Source organism: Acomys russatus, chromosome 21 (assembly GCF_903995435.1).
Source record: "Acomys russatus chromosome 21, mAcoRus1.1, whole genome shotgun sequence".
Classification (NCBI taxonomy): domain Eukaryota; kingdom Metazoa; phylum Chordata; class Mammalia; order Rodentia; family Muridae; genus Acomys; species Acomys russatus.
Window position 1 is genome coordinate 33,245,379 of NC_067157.1, and position 13,138 is coordinate 33,258,516.

Consider the following 13,138-nt stretch of genomic DNA (forward strand, 5'->3'; position numbering starts at 1 on the left):
GTCATTGTTTTTATACTGTGCATATTTCAAATGGTCTCCTATTCATTAAAAGCCTTTCTCTTCTAATACTCCAGTGCTGGCCAACTTGTCTACCCAACCTTAGTAGGGAGCAATGTGCATGGAACGAGGTGGAGGCCTAAAAGCCACAACCAGCCTGCTTTCCGGGAGCTGCCTGCCTGCAGGAAACCTGGCACAAGCAGGGGACATGAGGTCTAGGAGGAAACACCAGGCTCGGAAAGCAGCAGAGTTTAATTATTTCCCAGCAAGCTAGTGAAAGTGTGTTTAAAACATCTCAGCAGCATCGGGTATGGTGTGCCGTGCCCGTAATCCCAGAACTAAGGAGGCAGATGATCCCACGTTTGAGGCCAGCCTGGGTAAATATAATAAGACTCTATGTCAGTAAAAACAAAATTAACAAAAATGGCTGACGAGATGGCTCAGTGGGTAAAATGGCTTCCCACCGGCCTGAAAACTTGGATTTGCTTCCCAAAACTTAGGTAATGGTAGAAACAGTGAACCAATTCCACAAAGTTGTTCTCTGATCTCTAAGCACACACTATGGCATGGAGACCCACACATTTATATCACACACACACACACACACACAAACACACACACACACAAACACACCATACACACACATATACACACATACATAGAAACATACACACAAATATACATACATACAACATATACATACTCATACAAAAAAAATTAAATTAAAAAAATAAATAAAAGCAAAAAGCACAGTAACAAGCCGTGTGTGGTCGCAGACGCCTTTAATCCCAGCTCTCGGGAGGCAGAGGCAGGCGGATTGCTGTGAGTTTGAGGCCTGCCTGGTCTACAAAGTGAGTCCAGGACAGCCAAGGCTAACACAAAGAGACCTTGTCTTGGAAAACCAACCAACCAACCAAACAAACAAACAAAGCACAGTAACAAACAAAATGGTGCCATCTTGCTACTGTAGGAAGAGAAACAGGCCTGTGCTAAAACCGTCACCAATGTCACCAGGCCACGAGTGCCACGTACTTGGGCTCTTGGTCAGGAGCAGCAGAAGGAATGGTCTAGAGAGATTGGGTTCTCCTGGGGATGAACTGGCTCTTCTAGACCTCACAAGTTCAGTACAGCACGGGCCGCTTCCTGTGAAGACCTCAGGCCCAAGCCTGACTTAGTTTCAAAACATCTGCACAGTCTAGACATGCTAAGCATTTTCTCTTCAGAGCTCATAAGAACCCTTGTTTGGCAACCTGTCCTGCCCTTCCTGCTGAACTGTACTGATGGGCGCTGGGGAGGGCCAGTCACTGTCTGTAATTGGGTATCTGCTGCTCAGCTTACAATGCTCTGTAAAAAAAAAAAAGGCAAACCCACTGACACACGGCCATGGCTAAACGAGTGCACGTGCGTGCACATGCACACAGACACATGCACATAGCTGCACAAGCACACACAGGCACATGACTACAAATATGCACACACACGTGCACATAGATGCACATGAACAGAGGCACATGAGCACACACCTACATATACACACGCACACAGACACGAATGCACATATGTGCACAGGCACACGCACACATACACAAGAGACGAATGTGGGAAAGGGACTTGGCATAGCCACAACAGTGGTGTGAGAAACTTAAGAGAGGGTGAGGGCGATGGGAATCAAAATACTCTCTATAGGAAACTGCCAAAAGCAAAAGTGAAGTAAAAAAATAGCGGTTGGGTTGAAACCGTAAGACCACTTGATATAAAAGTTCAGTTTTGAAAACGAAAGATGGCAAACTGGCATCCTCAGCCGACGTCCCAGAACAGGGAAACTGTTCCTCCTCTGTGCTATGCTCACCACTTCCTGGTAAGCCAGTCTTGTGACTCAGCTCACCAGGTGGCTACAGGCGAACCCTAGAGCTGCTGACCTTTCACAAGGGCCTCTGGTGACAAGAGGAAAAGCAGGAGCCTTGGCATCAGGTCCCTGCCTTTCCTGTCTGTAAAGTCAACAGCAGGATTATTTCAGCGTGGACACCAGGAAGAGTTGTGGCAGTGTCGAATCTCGTGCCTCCATGTGTGTTTACTGTCCTGGTGCTGCGTTTGCTTTTGCTGGTGTCGTAGGCTGCAGCTGCCTGCCCTTTGCTTGCACCACACACCAGGCTGCTTCCCAACCACCAGGCAAGCACACGAACGCACACACCAGCACAGATGCCACAGCGACACCGACCCTCTCAGTGTTAAGTGTCCCTTGTCCCAGAGCAGAAAAACTAGCACTTCAACAAGGCAGCCAGTGAATGACCGCACACAGGTGACGCAGGCCTGGGCTACCTACCTAGCTGTTTTTCTCGTTCCTCGCGGCGCTCCCTGGCCAGACGCTGCCGGTCATCAACCCGTAGCACAGGCGGGGGATCTGAAATGGGAGAGTGTGACAAGAGTGAATTTTAAAAAGGTATATATTGGCATTTATCTCCTGTTTAAAGTGCTGATGAATGAGGGGCTGAAGCAAGCGTTCAATGGAAGAACCATTAGGTTTTTTTTTTTTTTTTTTTAACAGTTATTTATCCTTGCAGAGGACCAAGTTTGATTCCCATCAAAACAACAGGGGGATTCACAACTGCCTACACTTTAGCCCTACAGATCCCACAAACTCCTCTAGCCCACGGGGGCACTCACACATACCCCTATACAGACTACGTACACACATAACTAAAATTTAAACATTTGATAGAAATATTAATGATTCTTATGAAAATTAGTATGTGTCTACATTCGGTGATATGCTTGGTTATCGTTACTTTTCTGAGAACTTCTAAGTGTTTAAACATATCAAAGACCGGGAGCACAGCTCAGTGGTAGTGCTTAGCAGGCGTGTGTGGGTCCTTGGTTTTCACTTCCCACATCATCAGAAAAAACAAACAGTGAAAACAACAAATCAAGTGAAAAATCATAATTTTTCTGAAGCCTTTTGATTTTTTTACCAAGTAATATAATGTTTGTGTCACTATGCTATCAGATGTCTATTATTCTTATTATCAAAATCTGAGCTGCTCACACTGTGGTTGTGACCCCCACATGGGGTCATGTAACTGAAGAGCCATGAAAAACTGGGAGTTAAACAACCAAAAATTAATTCAAAATCAAACATGGAATGAAGCATGTGGTGTTCTCAGTCCTGCATGCCTGTGCTGTGCGTCGCGCGCCTCCACTGCAGCCGTGGCTTGGAACACTGTGCACGCCATCACGCCGTGCTGCCCAATACTAAAGAAACGCTGCCTGAAAAAAGTCCGCTCAGACTCAGGACTTCTGAATGTCATGAACTACAGTGTCTTTATTGTACATAGAAAGTTTCTGCTTGAGCCAAAATTTAATGGTTTAGTTACGGAAAACAGATCTAATGTTTTCTTCCCTACTGTCTCTCATTGGTATGAAAGTAACAAGTTAATGTATCTTTGAACTAGATTTTTGCTAGAATAGTGTGTGTGTGTGTGTGTGTGTGCGCGCGCGCATGCGTGTGCATGCATGCGTGTACATTCATTCATGTGTGTGAATGCAAGGATGTGCTTGCCATGGTACATGTGTAGAGGTCAGAAAACAACTTCAGGTGTTATTCTTCAAACACTGCCCCTTTGTTCTTTTGGGATGGGGCGTCTCAATGACTTAGGACCCACAAACCAGGTGAAGCTGGCCAGCCACAGGGTCCCAGGGCCATCTCCTTCAGCCTCTCAATGGCAGACCAAAGAGACATACTGGGTTCGGGAACCAAACCCAGACTTCGAAAGGCAAGCCCGTTATTGGCTGAGCCATCTTTTCAGTCTTGAGATTCTTAATTATTATCAAGTTTCAAACATTTGTGTAGGACTATCTTCCCCAACCTTCAAAAGTGTAATTGTGAAACCAGAAAGGGGAATGTGGCCTCTCGCTGGCAATTTGTCAAGGGTCATTCATGAAGGAATGGTGGTGGTGCTTTTCGACGAAAGCAAATGTTATTTTGAAGAAATGGAAAAAAAAAAAAAAGAACCAATCAAGGTGAAGTTAGAAGAAAAATGCTTACTCTGTCACTTAAATAATGTCCCTTAAATGTGAAGTTTACTCCTAAAAACTAGCAATATAAAGGTTGAAAGTTAACCAGAAGAGGACATCGTAAGAAGTATTTAAGATAGAGCAATTACTGTTAAAATTACAGACAAACTCTGTTAGTAGACAGTATCAGTCTAAAAGACTCAATGCTTCTATCGTCTTTTCAGGCACATTCTAAATTTTACACAAAAGTCTAAAAAGGCAATTTTAATAATATAACTATATGGTACACCCCACCCCTCCATGCAAAATAATACTGAGAGGTTTGAGTAATAAGCAGCTCATGAATATTCAATGCAGTCCTTCCTCTTTAGGTGTCCTCTATTTTTAGTGTGTGTGTGTGTGTGTGTGTGTGTGTGTGTGTGTGTGTGTGTGTAAGCACGCATGCGCTAACCTAGGCCTGGTCCTTGAAGCTGCTAGCCTCCATACAATCTAACCTAGGCCTAGAATGTCTTCAGCCTCTGAGACTTACTGCTTAATGAGCTCACCCTTCCTTGTTCTTTCTGAGCTCTGGGCTGGCTGGTTCAACTCAGCTGTTCTGGCTAAACATCTCTCTCAGCTGACTGATTGAATCTGTCTTCCCTATCAGCCTGGAATTGCTCTGCTTGGCCTCAAACTAACTCAGCAATCTGCTCTAATCTTCTGGCTTCTTCTCAGTTTCTGGCCAGTTCCATCTTCACTTGAGTTCTCTCTCTGCAACCCATCACTCTTATCACTGTCCTGGTAAAACTCCCTTCTCTGTCTGTAAAACTGCCTCTTAAGTAGCTCCCCTTTCTAGTTAGAGTTGGGCATATCCTATCCTTTCAAATCTTCTCTGATTCGTCACCTTTTCTGCCACTCAATTAGACATCACTTTCAAACATGGGTGCTTCCTTCTACAGACTAATTATACCTTTGTTTGGGATTAAAGGCATGTATTACCGTGCCTGGATCTAAGCTTTTCTTTACATAATATCGGCTCTATATCAGGCTGGCCTTGAACTCCTATCTCTTGGCCTCTGTCTCCTATATTAAAGGTGTGTTTGTATATCAGCCAGATCACATAGACCTAGAAGGTCTTTGGATACAATCTCTTCCAAGAAGAGCCATGCTCTGAATTAACTTTCCTCTACCCCTGCCACCCCTCCCATCCCAGACACAGAGAAGCCTCTAGCAAGTACTGGCTGCTGTTGGGAAGATGGGTGGACAGAGGTAACTGAGTAGAGGGGAGACCTCAGCCTGCTCGTTAAGACCCGGCTGAGACTGCTCAAGCAAAAACATCCACTGCTGTCTTCCTCCTACAAGACAGGCCAGACTAACCTACTCAGATAAATATGCTTTCCACATGACAAAAAGACAAAACTCAGTGTAACGGAGAGTGTTTTCTAAGACTAGACCTGGGCATTTCTGTCTTCATTCTCATGACACACTGAAGCTGAGGGGTACAGCTTGAACAACGCATCAGGCAGGTTTCCGAGAACCTTGGGGACTATCAATCACCATCGTTACCGTGCATATGCCAACGAGCACACACCGGTTGCTGGGATGCCGGGAAGAAGGTGGCGTTGCCTGTTCTGATGTGTGTATTGTGTGTGCAGTTTCTTTCTTTGTGTCATTGAATGGAACAGATCATGAGTCACAAGTGATTATGTAAAATTACCCTGTAGGTAGGATATGACCATTGTAGGGAACGGAACATGCTTACTGCTGTGTGGGTGTCTATGTTAAGACTTGAGTGGGTTTTCAGAAAACTCATAGGAGATATACAATAACGCCAGAATGCAGGCTCAAAAACTGTGTTATGACTTGGCTTCGAGCACAGCACCTTTGAGATGCGGCTTGATGGTAGGTAAATGTGACTACAAATACCATCTCAGTGATTATTGAGTGACTCCAAAAGGCTTGCACTTTCATTTCTATTTAGAAGAGAGAAATCTGGGGCTGGAAAGATGGCTCAGCAGTTAAGAGCACTGGCTGTTCTTCCAGAGGTCCTGAGTTCAATTCCCAGCAACCATACTGTGGCTCATAGCCATCTAGAATGGAATCTGATGCCCTCTTCTGTTATCATGAAGGCATATATGCGAATAGAGCACTCCCTGGGTCTGAGGCTTTTGAAATAACCTGCCCCATGTAAACACCTGCTATCATACCTGGCTTATTTCCTGAGTGGTTGCTATTTTGTCCTGAAACTGCAGAAGAGAGGCGGCTGAGGGCAGTTTTCTTGTCCTGTACTTTATAGGCATCAGACGCTACAGAGTGAGACAAAGAGAGACATCTCATTAGTTCCTTAAAATTCATTCTCAAGCACTCAGCTAGTCCACATTTACTGTTAACTCTACATCAATCAGGAGGCTAGAGTCACAACCACAAAGCAGAAGTAGGGACACCTCCCAACCACGAGGAGGCAGCGCTCAGCAGACCAATCCTGGGTTAGCGCGGTGCTCAAGGGCGGGAAGAGCTCTTACCCTCGATGCCACATTTCATGGAAAGCTACATCTTTCTGTTGTTGTTTTGAGACCGAGTCTTGGATAGCAGGCACTGGGCTACCCTGGTGCTTAGTATGTAGCTCAGGGTGGCCTCAAACTGACAAAAATTCTCCTGCTTGAGCTGACATTACGGGGACCATTCTTTCAGCCCAGATCTTAGAAAGTTCAAACATTAGGAGATTTAAACATTCCACAAACAGAACCATGTAGGTCGCCAAGAGGGAAGTGGGAGATAAATGTGCTAGGAGGAAGGCTCTGGCCCAAGTTCAACCTCACAGCTAATTATTAGCATCAGTGCATTTTTCGGTGCTGGGTGCCTCACACCGCCTTACACCTGCTGGGCGCATCTCTAGGCAGCTATGTCCTCAGGAGGGACGGAAAAACAGGCCCACCTCTGGTTCTTACAGGCTTCTCCATGTCCGGGGCAGTTGTTTTACATAAGTTGCTCGACGGGACCTGTTTTCAAAGGATGGTCGCTGCAGTTTCAGAAATCATGTCGAAACCCAGTCCTTGCCTTTTTCCTGCCTCCACCTCCAATGCCCACTCACGTCGGCTACTCCATCTGCTTTCCCCGCTGAAGGGGCCTGAGCCTGTGGAGTCATCATTGGCTTCTCTTTTCACTCCCTGCACTTAATTCATTAGTTCTTTCTGTTTTGCCTTGAAAAGCGGCTGAGCACCGCGTCTGATCATCTCTCCTGCAAGTGTGTTCTCTCACTTATCTAGGCCCTTTCAGTCTGTCCTCGTGTCACTGACCACATAAGAATACTTCATACCCTCTCTCTGCTCAGAACTCTCTAGCGACGCCCCCCACCACACCCAGAGTAAAATCCAAGGTCTCTACCGTGGCCTGGGAAGTGTGGTGTGGTTTGGTCTTGAAGGGGTTCCACTTCCCATAGGGCTTTGCTCCAGGAGAACCAACTACCGCCACAGTCCATTCCAGACTCTGGGCATGTAAAGCTCTTCTCCCATATGGCACCTGGGGTCTTTGCTTCACTTCTTTGCATCTCTGCTCAATTGTGACATCAGGGTCCTCCTGACCTATTTACAAATGGCACTCCTGGCTCCTCCCTAGCCTGCTGTCCTTACCCATAAACGGCTTACTGTGATTTCCTTCTCTAAGGCGCCAGAACAGGATATTATTAGAAAATATTATTTATTATTATTAGATATTGTTTAGAAAACAAGGTTCAAGGGGTTTGAACCTAAACAGCTGAAATTACAGGAAACAGTCTTTGAGCCATGACACTGACCCAGGACAGCTCAGGGTGCTCTTACTTAAAAAATCATGTGGTCAGTGGTCACCATGTAGCGGGACCATCCAGGGCTGGCCTACCGTTTCAGAGTTAGGCAGCCCCCGGCCCTCCCCCCACCGGCCCCAACTGAAGACTCATTGGAACCTCTGTCATTCACTGTGACAGAGCAAGGTTTTTTCTTATGCTATAAGTTTATAAATAATACTTATGAATAGATGTGCCACAGGGCTTGGGAGTAAGTGGACGATGATTTGCTGTTGTTATTGTTATTACTGCTAACGTTGTTAATGTTACTGTCATCTCCAGCACCTTCCAAGTTAGGCTGCTTATGAATGTCCTATACACTTCACCTTATTAGTAGAAATGGACAGATTTATAGAAAACACCCAATTGTTGGTGGGTACACACACACACACACACACACACACACACACTGTGCCTATTATTATGAACGCCACTTGAACTTTTTGCACTATGAAGAACAATATGTTCATATACAGAATAAACTGAACTAAAGTGCGTGCTCTACAGAGCTGGCTTAAGAAAGCACAGCTGCGACCCTAGCACTTTGAAGGCTGAGGGAGAAAAAGGACGATTGCAAATTTTCAGAACGTGATCACGTCAGTTTTTACATAAAGAGTATAACCGTGCCACTGCCTTAAAAATACATATTTGTGTTTCTTGCTTGGCGTACTCACACAACATCTTATAATTTTTCCATACTGACTTACTTTCTTTCATAATTCTTTTTACAAATATCAACCCCAGCTGAGTTCTGTAACAAGATGCACAACAAGTGTCTATGGTGAGTCACTTTCTGAATAAGCCCTGATAAAAGCTTTCCTCTTTTGGTTGGTTCTAATTTGCTTTATTGTGAAAAAAGCCAACTGTCTACAGATAAAGTTTTATGTTCAACATCTTTGGGTATCAGGGAATGATATTACATCAAGGCTGGGGCTGGGTGGAGGTGGTGATGTCGCTCAGTGGTCAGAGCGCTGAGTGTGAGTAAGAGACCCTGCACGCTGGTCCCAACCCTCTAACAGCAAATGATGACACTGGCAACAAAATTCACGAATGAACACCAAGGACACTGAGGCTGTACCTCATCCTGCGGGCTTAGCTTCTATTAAAAACACGAAGATTAGGGTTCAGTGGCTTAAATCATCTGCTGCTCTTGCAGAGGGCCTGAGTTTGTTTCCCCAAACCCAGGCTGGATGGCTTGTAACTCCAGCTCAAGAAAGTCCCACACCGTGCTTTGGCCTCTGCAGGTGCTAGCACACAGTATGCACACTTCCCCTGCCTCTCTGCCACAATCACACAGACAGACATAAAAACACTTAAAAAAAAAAAAAAGTGAGACTGGGCGGAGCGCCCCCTGTGTAAGCATTAGGACACAGTGTGTTGGTTTGAATGAAGGTGGCCCCACAGGTCCATATATTTGAATGCTTGGTCATTAGGGAGTGGCACTACTTGAGAGGGATAGAAGGTGTGGCCTTGCTGGAGTAGGTGTGGCTTTGCGGGAGGACGTATGTCAACAGAGGTGGGCTTTGGGGTTTCAAAAGCCAGTGTATCCCAGTGTATCTGCTCTTCCTGCAGGTGGTGGATCCAGATGTAGCAGCCTTGGCTGCCTGTGTGCACCACGCTCCCAAGCGCGGCGATTACAGATGTACAGCACCATGCCAGGGTTTGAGTTGTCAGACTTTTTGCTCCACTACTGTATGACTGCATGTTTCTTCAACTATTTCTTTGGTGATTATAGTAAGTACAAAAGACAGGCAGACTCAGATTTGATCTCAGACCTGGATCTCACTTGCTGAGTGACAACAAGTAGATCGTGGCGGGGACGATGTGCCCACATCTCAGAGGCGGTGGGAAGATAAACTGGGAGGATGTATATTACAGCTTACACAGGCTTGATACACAGAGGCTGTTGTTCAGGCCCTTCTCACAACTTCCATGCCCTTCCATAGTGTCCAGGGACTTCCATGTGAACGTGCATTTCAGAGCCAGCAAACCTATCTCTGTTGTGTGAAGCCTCTGCAGACCATTCAAGCTAAGTCTTACTTGCCCTTTGGTAAAGAAAGCAAAGGAGACCTGGAGCCGTGGAAAGTAAGTGAAACAATGTCCAGAAAGGCAGCCCAACGCCTTGCTAGTGGCAAACCACAGAGCCATCTGACTTTCTCTGTTTCCTACATATGCAGTAAACTGCCTTTCCCTCTCCTCGGAGCTTTAACTTGGTGACAGAGTTCCTGGGGATTGGGCAACAGATGTGGCAGGGAAGAATGGCCCAACGATGGCTTCAAAGGCTTTCAGCTCAGTTCTAACCATCTTGCAGGTACCTGGGCAGACTGAACACGTTGGTATGGTTCTTAGCATCTGATCTGGCTTGGGGAAAGCTGATCATCGGTCTGGAGTTTCAGAGAGGACCTTTTTCAAAGACTTAATGGCCATTATAACATCCATTATGATGGAGGTTCTTAAGCCTCCATCATAATAATATGAAAGATAAATTATTCACATCTAGTTTAATAATACAGGGAATCTTGCTAGATAAGAAAACCTGGGGTTGGAGTTAGCCCAGAAGTAGGGTGCACCTACCACATGGAAGGCCCTGGGTTTGGTTTCAGCACCCCATGCCACCCCAAAAAGCAAAAAATTCTAGCAAACAACCAAAAAGTGAAAGTAGAAATTTATCTTCAGTTTTCTAAAATTAAAAACATTGACACTCTTAGGAAACTTGTAGATAGGGCTTCTTGTACCACCTTTAAATTTATTGGTAGAAAAAGAAAACACTTTGGTTCAGATGACCATCCAATATTGTTTGCTATTTTCCTCATGTTCAAATAGGAAAACTGAGCCATATACCATGATATTCGGTAAGTTTTTGCTAACCCTGCAAAACCTCGAATGAGCTTCTGGCTGCCTTAAGAGCTTTATTCCATTAGTGTCCAGATGAGCTTGCTGGAATAAGGCCAAGAGGAAGCGTACAGACAAGACGCCCCGTGGGCAGCCGTGGGACAGTTGCTCTGATGGACTCAAAGCCAAAATACAGAGGCAGCAGGCACTGGAGGTTGCCATCTGCTAAAACCTGCCCAGCTACGGACAAGCGGACAAGTGCGAATGAACCATCCCACAGTCCACCGGCGGTAACTTCCAGTAGCTTGTAATGGCCTCTCCCTTGGAGGTCCTGGCGATTCCCACTGCTTTGTTTTGACTTTTGGACTCATGATGTGATGGAAATCCCTCTTATCAAAAGCTTGATGTAACTGAGCTTTCATTTGGTCAGAATTCATATTCCACAGCACATGGAAAAAAAAAAAAATGACCCGGCGAATGAAGCCAGGGCCCTGTGCTTGTTAGCCAAGAACTCTAAATCCTTGGTTGGAACTGGGTGTCAGGCTATCTTTGAACTCATAATCTTCTGCTTTAGGTGCTGCAGTCCTGGGATTACAGGCATACAACATCATGTATGGATTTAGTTGTGAATTTTAATAAAATACAGAATATGGGCTAAGAGGCAGCAAAAGCCTAGAACTCAATTCTCTCTGTGTAGGCACACCTGGCCATCATTTACTTGGCCTTTGTGGACATACAACTTTGGGGTAATGGCTGAGAACATGTGACAGCACCTTTTATCATCGTTGGATATTAGTAGTTTCATGTCTAATCTAATAGTTTCAATCTATCTGTAGAAAAAAGTTACTGTAACACTCACACATTGCTATTGTATATATTTACATATAATTCTTGCTCACATTTACTCATTCAACTATGCCTTCCAGAATTATTGTAACATTTTATCCAATTTTGGCTGTGAAATTTGTATTATATGATGCAATAAAGCAATTTTATAACACCCATTTCCCTGAGTACTGAGAACTTTTCCTTCCTTTGCCTTCTGAACCATAATGATTGTGAGCTTGTGTAGGAACAGTCAAAGGTCAGAGGAGTGAACACCAGATAAACATACATTTTAGTTCACGCAGCCTCAGTTTTCTTCCTCCTTCAAATTATTGAGACAGCGCCCTACTAAAACAGGACACACAAGGCTTGGCTCAGAAACAGCACCATAGGTTAGTATCCCTCTGTGCCTTCAGGGAGAGGAAACTTAGGCTGACTTGGTGCTGGTGTTCCCAGGGAGCAAGCAACAGGTGTGACACCTAGGGTCAGAATGCTTCAGGTTTGGGCTATGTTTTTCCCCTCAACTTCAGAACATTTGCACATACATAATTATAACCTGGGAGACATGATCCACATCTCAACATGAAACTAACTGCGCCTCTTGCACATCTGTGTGGGAAGCTATTTAATATGTTTCTTCGTGTATATCCATTTTGACTGAAACCCATCAAGTGCAGCCAGAGGTGGAATTCTATACTTGTGGTGTCAGTCAATGCTAAGTTCAATATTTTATCAGACAAGACTCAAAATCAAATGGCCAAGCAGGTGTGTGAGGAATTACGGGCCAGTGTCCAGACACAAGAGAATATTGCCTGTCCTGTGTGTGGGAGATCACGTGGCTATTACAGTCTCGGCTGACAGCACGGTCCAGAGTCAAACCTTTCAGCCTCTGAGATTTGCAAATCCCAAACTCTCCTGAAGTAATCTGTGAAATTTGTTTTGATAATTTGTTCTAAGGCAGCCCAGGAAACAGCTGCCTTAGTGAACATAAGGAAACTACACATGTAAACCACATGTGTCCAACGTATTTTGTGGGAAAAAACAAACAAACAAACAAACAAACCCTCACCTCCTAAGCAGTTTGGTTTAATATTGAAAGCATCCCCTTGATTTACCTTACAGTCCCCTCGGGCACTGAGCCAACAGGACTAAACTTTACACACGTTAAATTGAATAAAAAAAATTTATTTTGGTGGGGGGGAGTTTATTTGCTTGTTTGTTTGAGACAGGATCTCATGTAGCCCAGGCTAGCCTTGAATTTACCAATAGACAAGGATGACCTTGAACTTCTATTCTTCCTGCCTTCGTTTCCCAAGTGCTCCCAAGTTATAGGTGTGCACCACCACACTACACACATACACAAAAAAGTTGTGTGTATAATTTTGTGTCTGTGAACATGTGAGTGCAGCGGCCCGGGGAGCGCTGAAGAGGGTGTTTGGTTCCCTGGAGCAATATTAGCTGGCAGCCACCTGATGTGGGTGCTGGGGACTGAACATGGGTTCTCTGCAAGACAAATATTAACCACAAAGCTGTCTTCCCAGATCCTAGAAAAATGCCTTCATCTTAAAACACACAAACAAACAAACAAACGACGGAAAGCTTTTCTTCAGATAGAGACAATCCTCTAAGTAGAAAAATGTCGTGTTTTCTCCCTATTGTAGCGCACACCAGGTT

At 44.9% G+C, this 13,138-nt stretch overlaps 1 protein-coding gene across 1 annotated transcript in view; it reads right to left on the reverse strand.

The window, feature by feature from the left end:
- The window catches only part of Map7 (microtubule associated protein 7), a 116,054-nt gene that overhangs the window by 48,506 nt on the left and 54,410 nt on the right, over nt 1-13,138 (reverse strand). Inside the window, exons 2-3 of the mRNA XM_051164642.1 lie at nt 6,195-6,293; nt 2,321-2,398 (exon numbers count right to left, since the gene is read on the reverse strand). Coding sequence (XP_051020599.1) covers nt 2,321-2,398; nt 6,195-6,293 — 177 coding nt within the window. The remainder of the gene's footprint in view (nt 1-2,320; nt 2,399-6,194; nt 6,294-13,138) is intronic.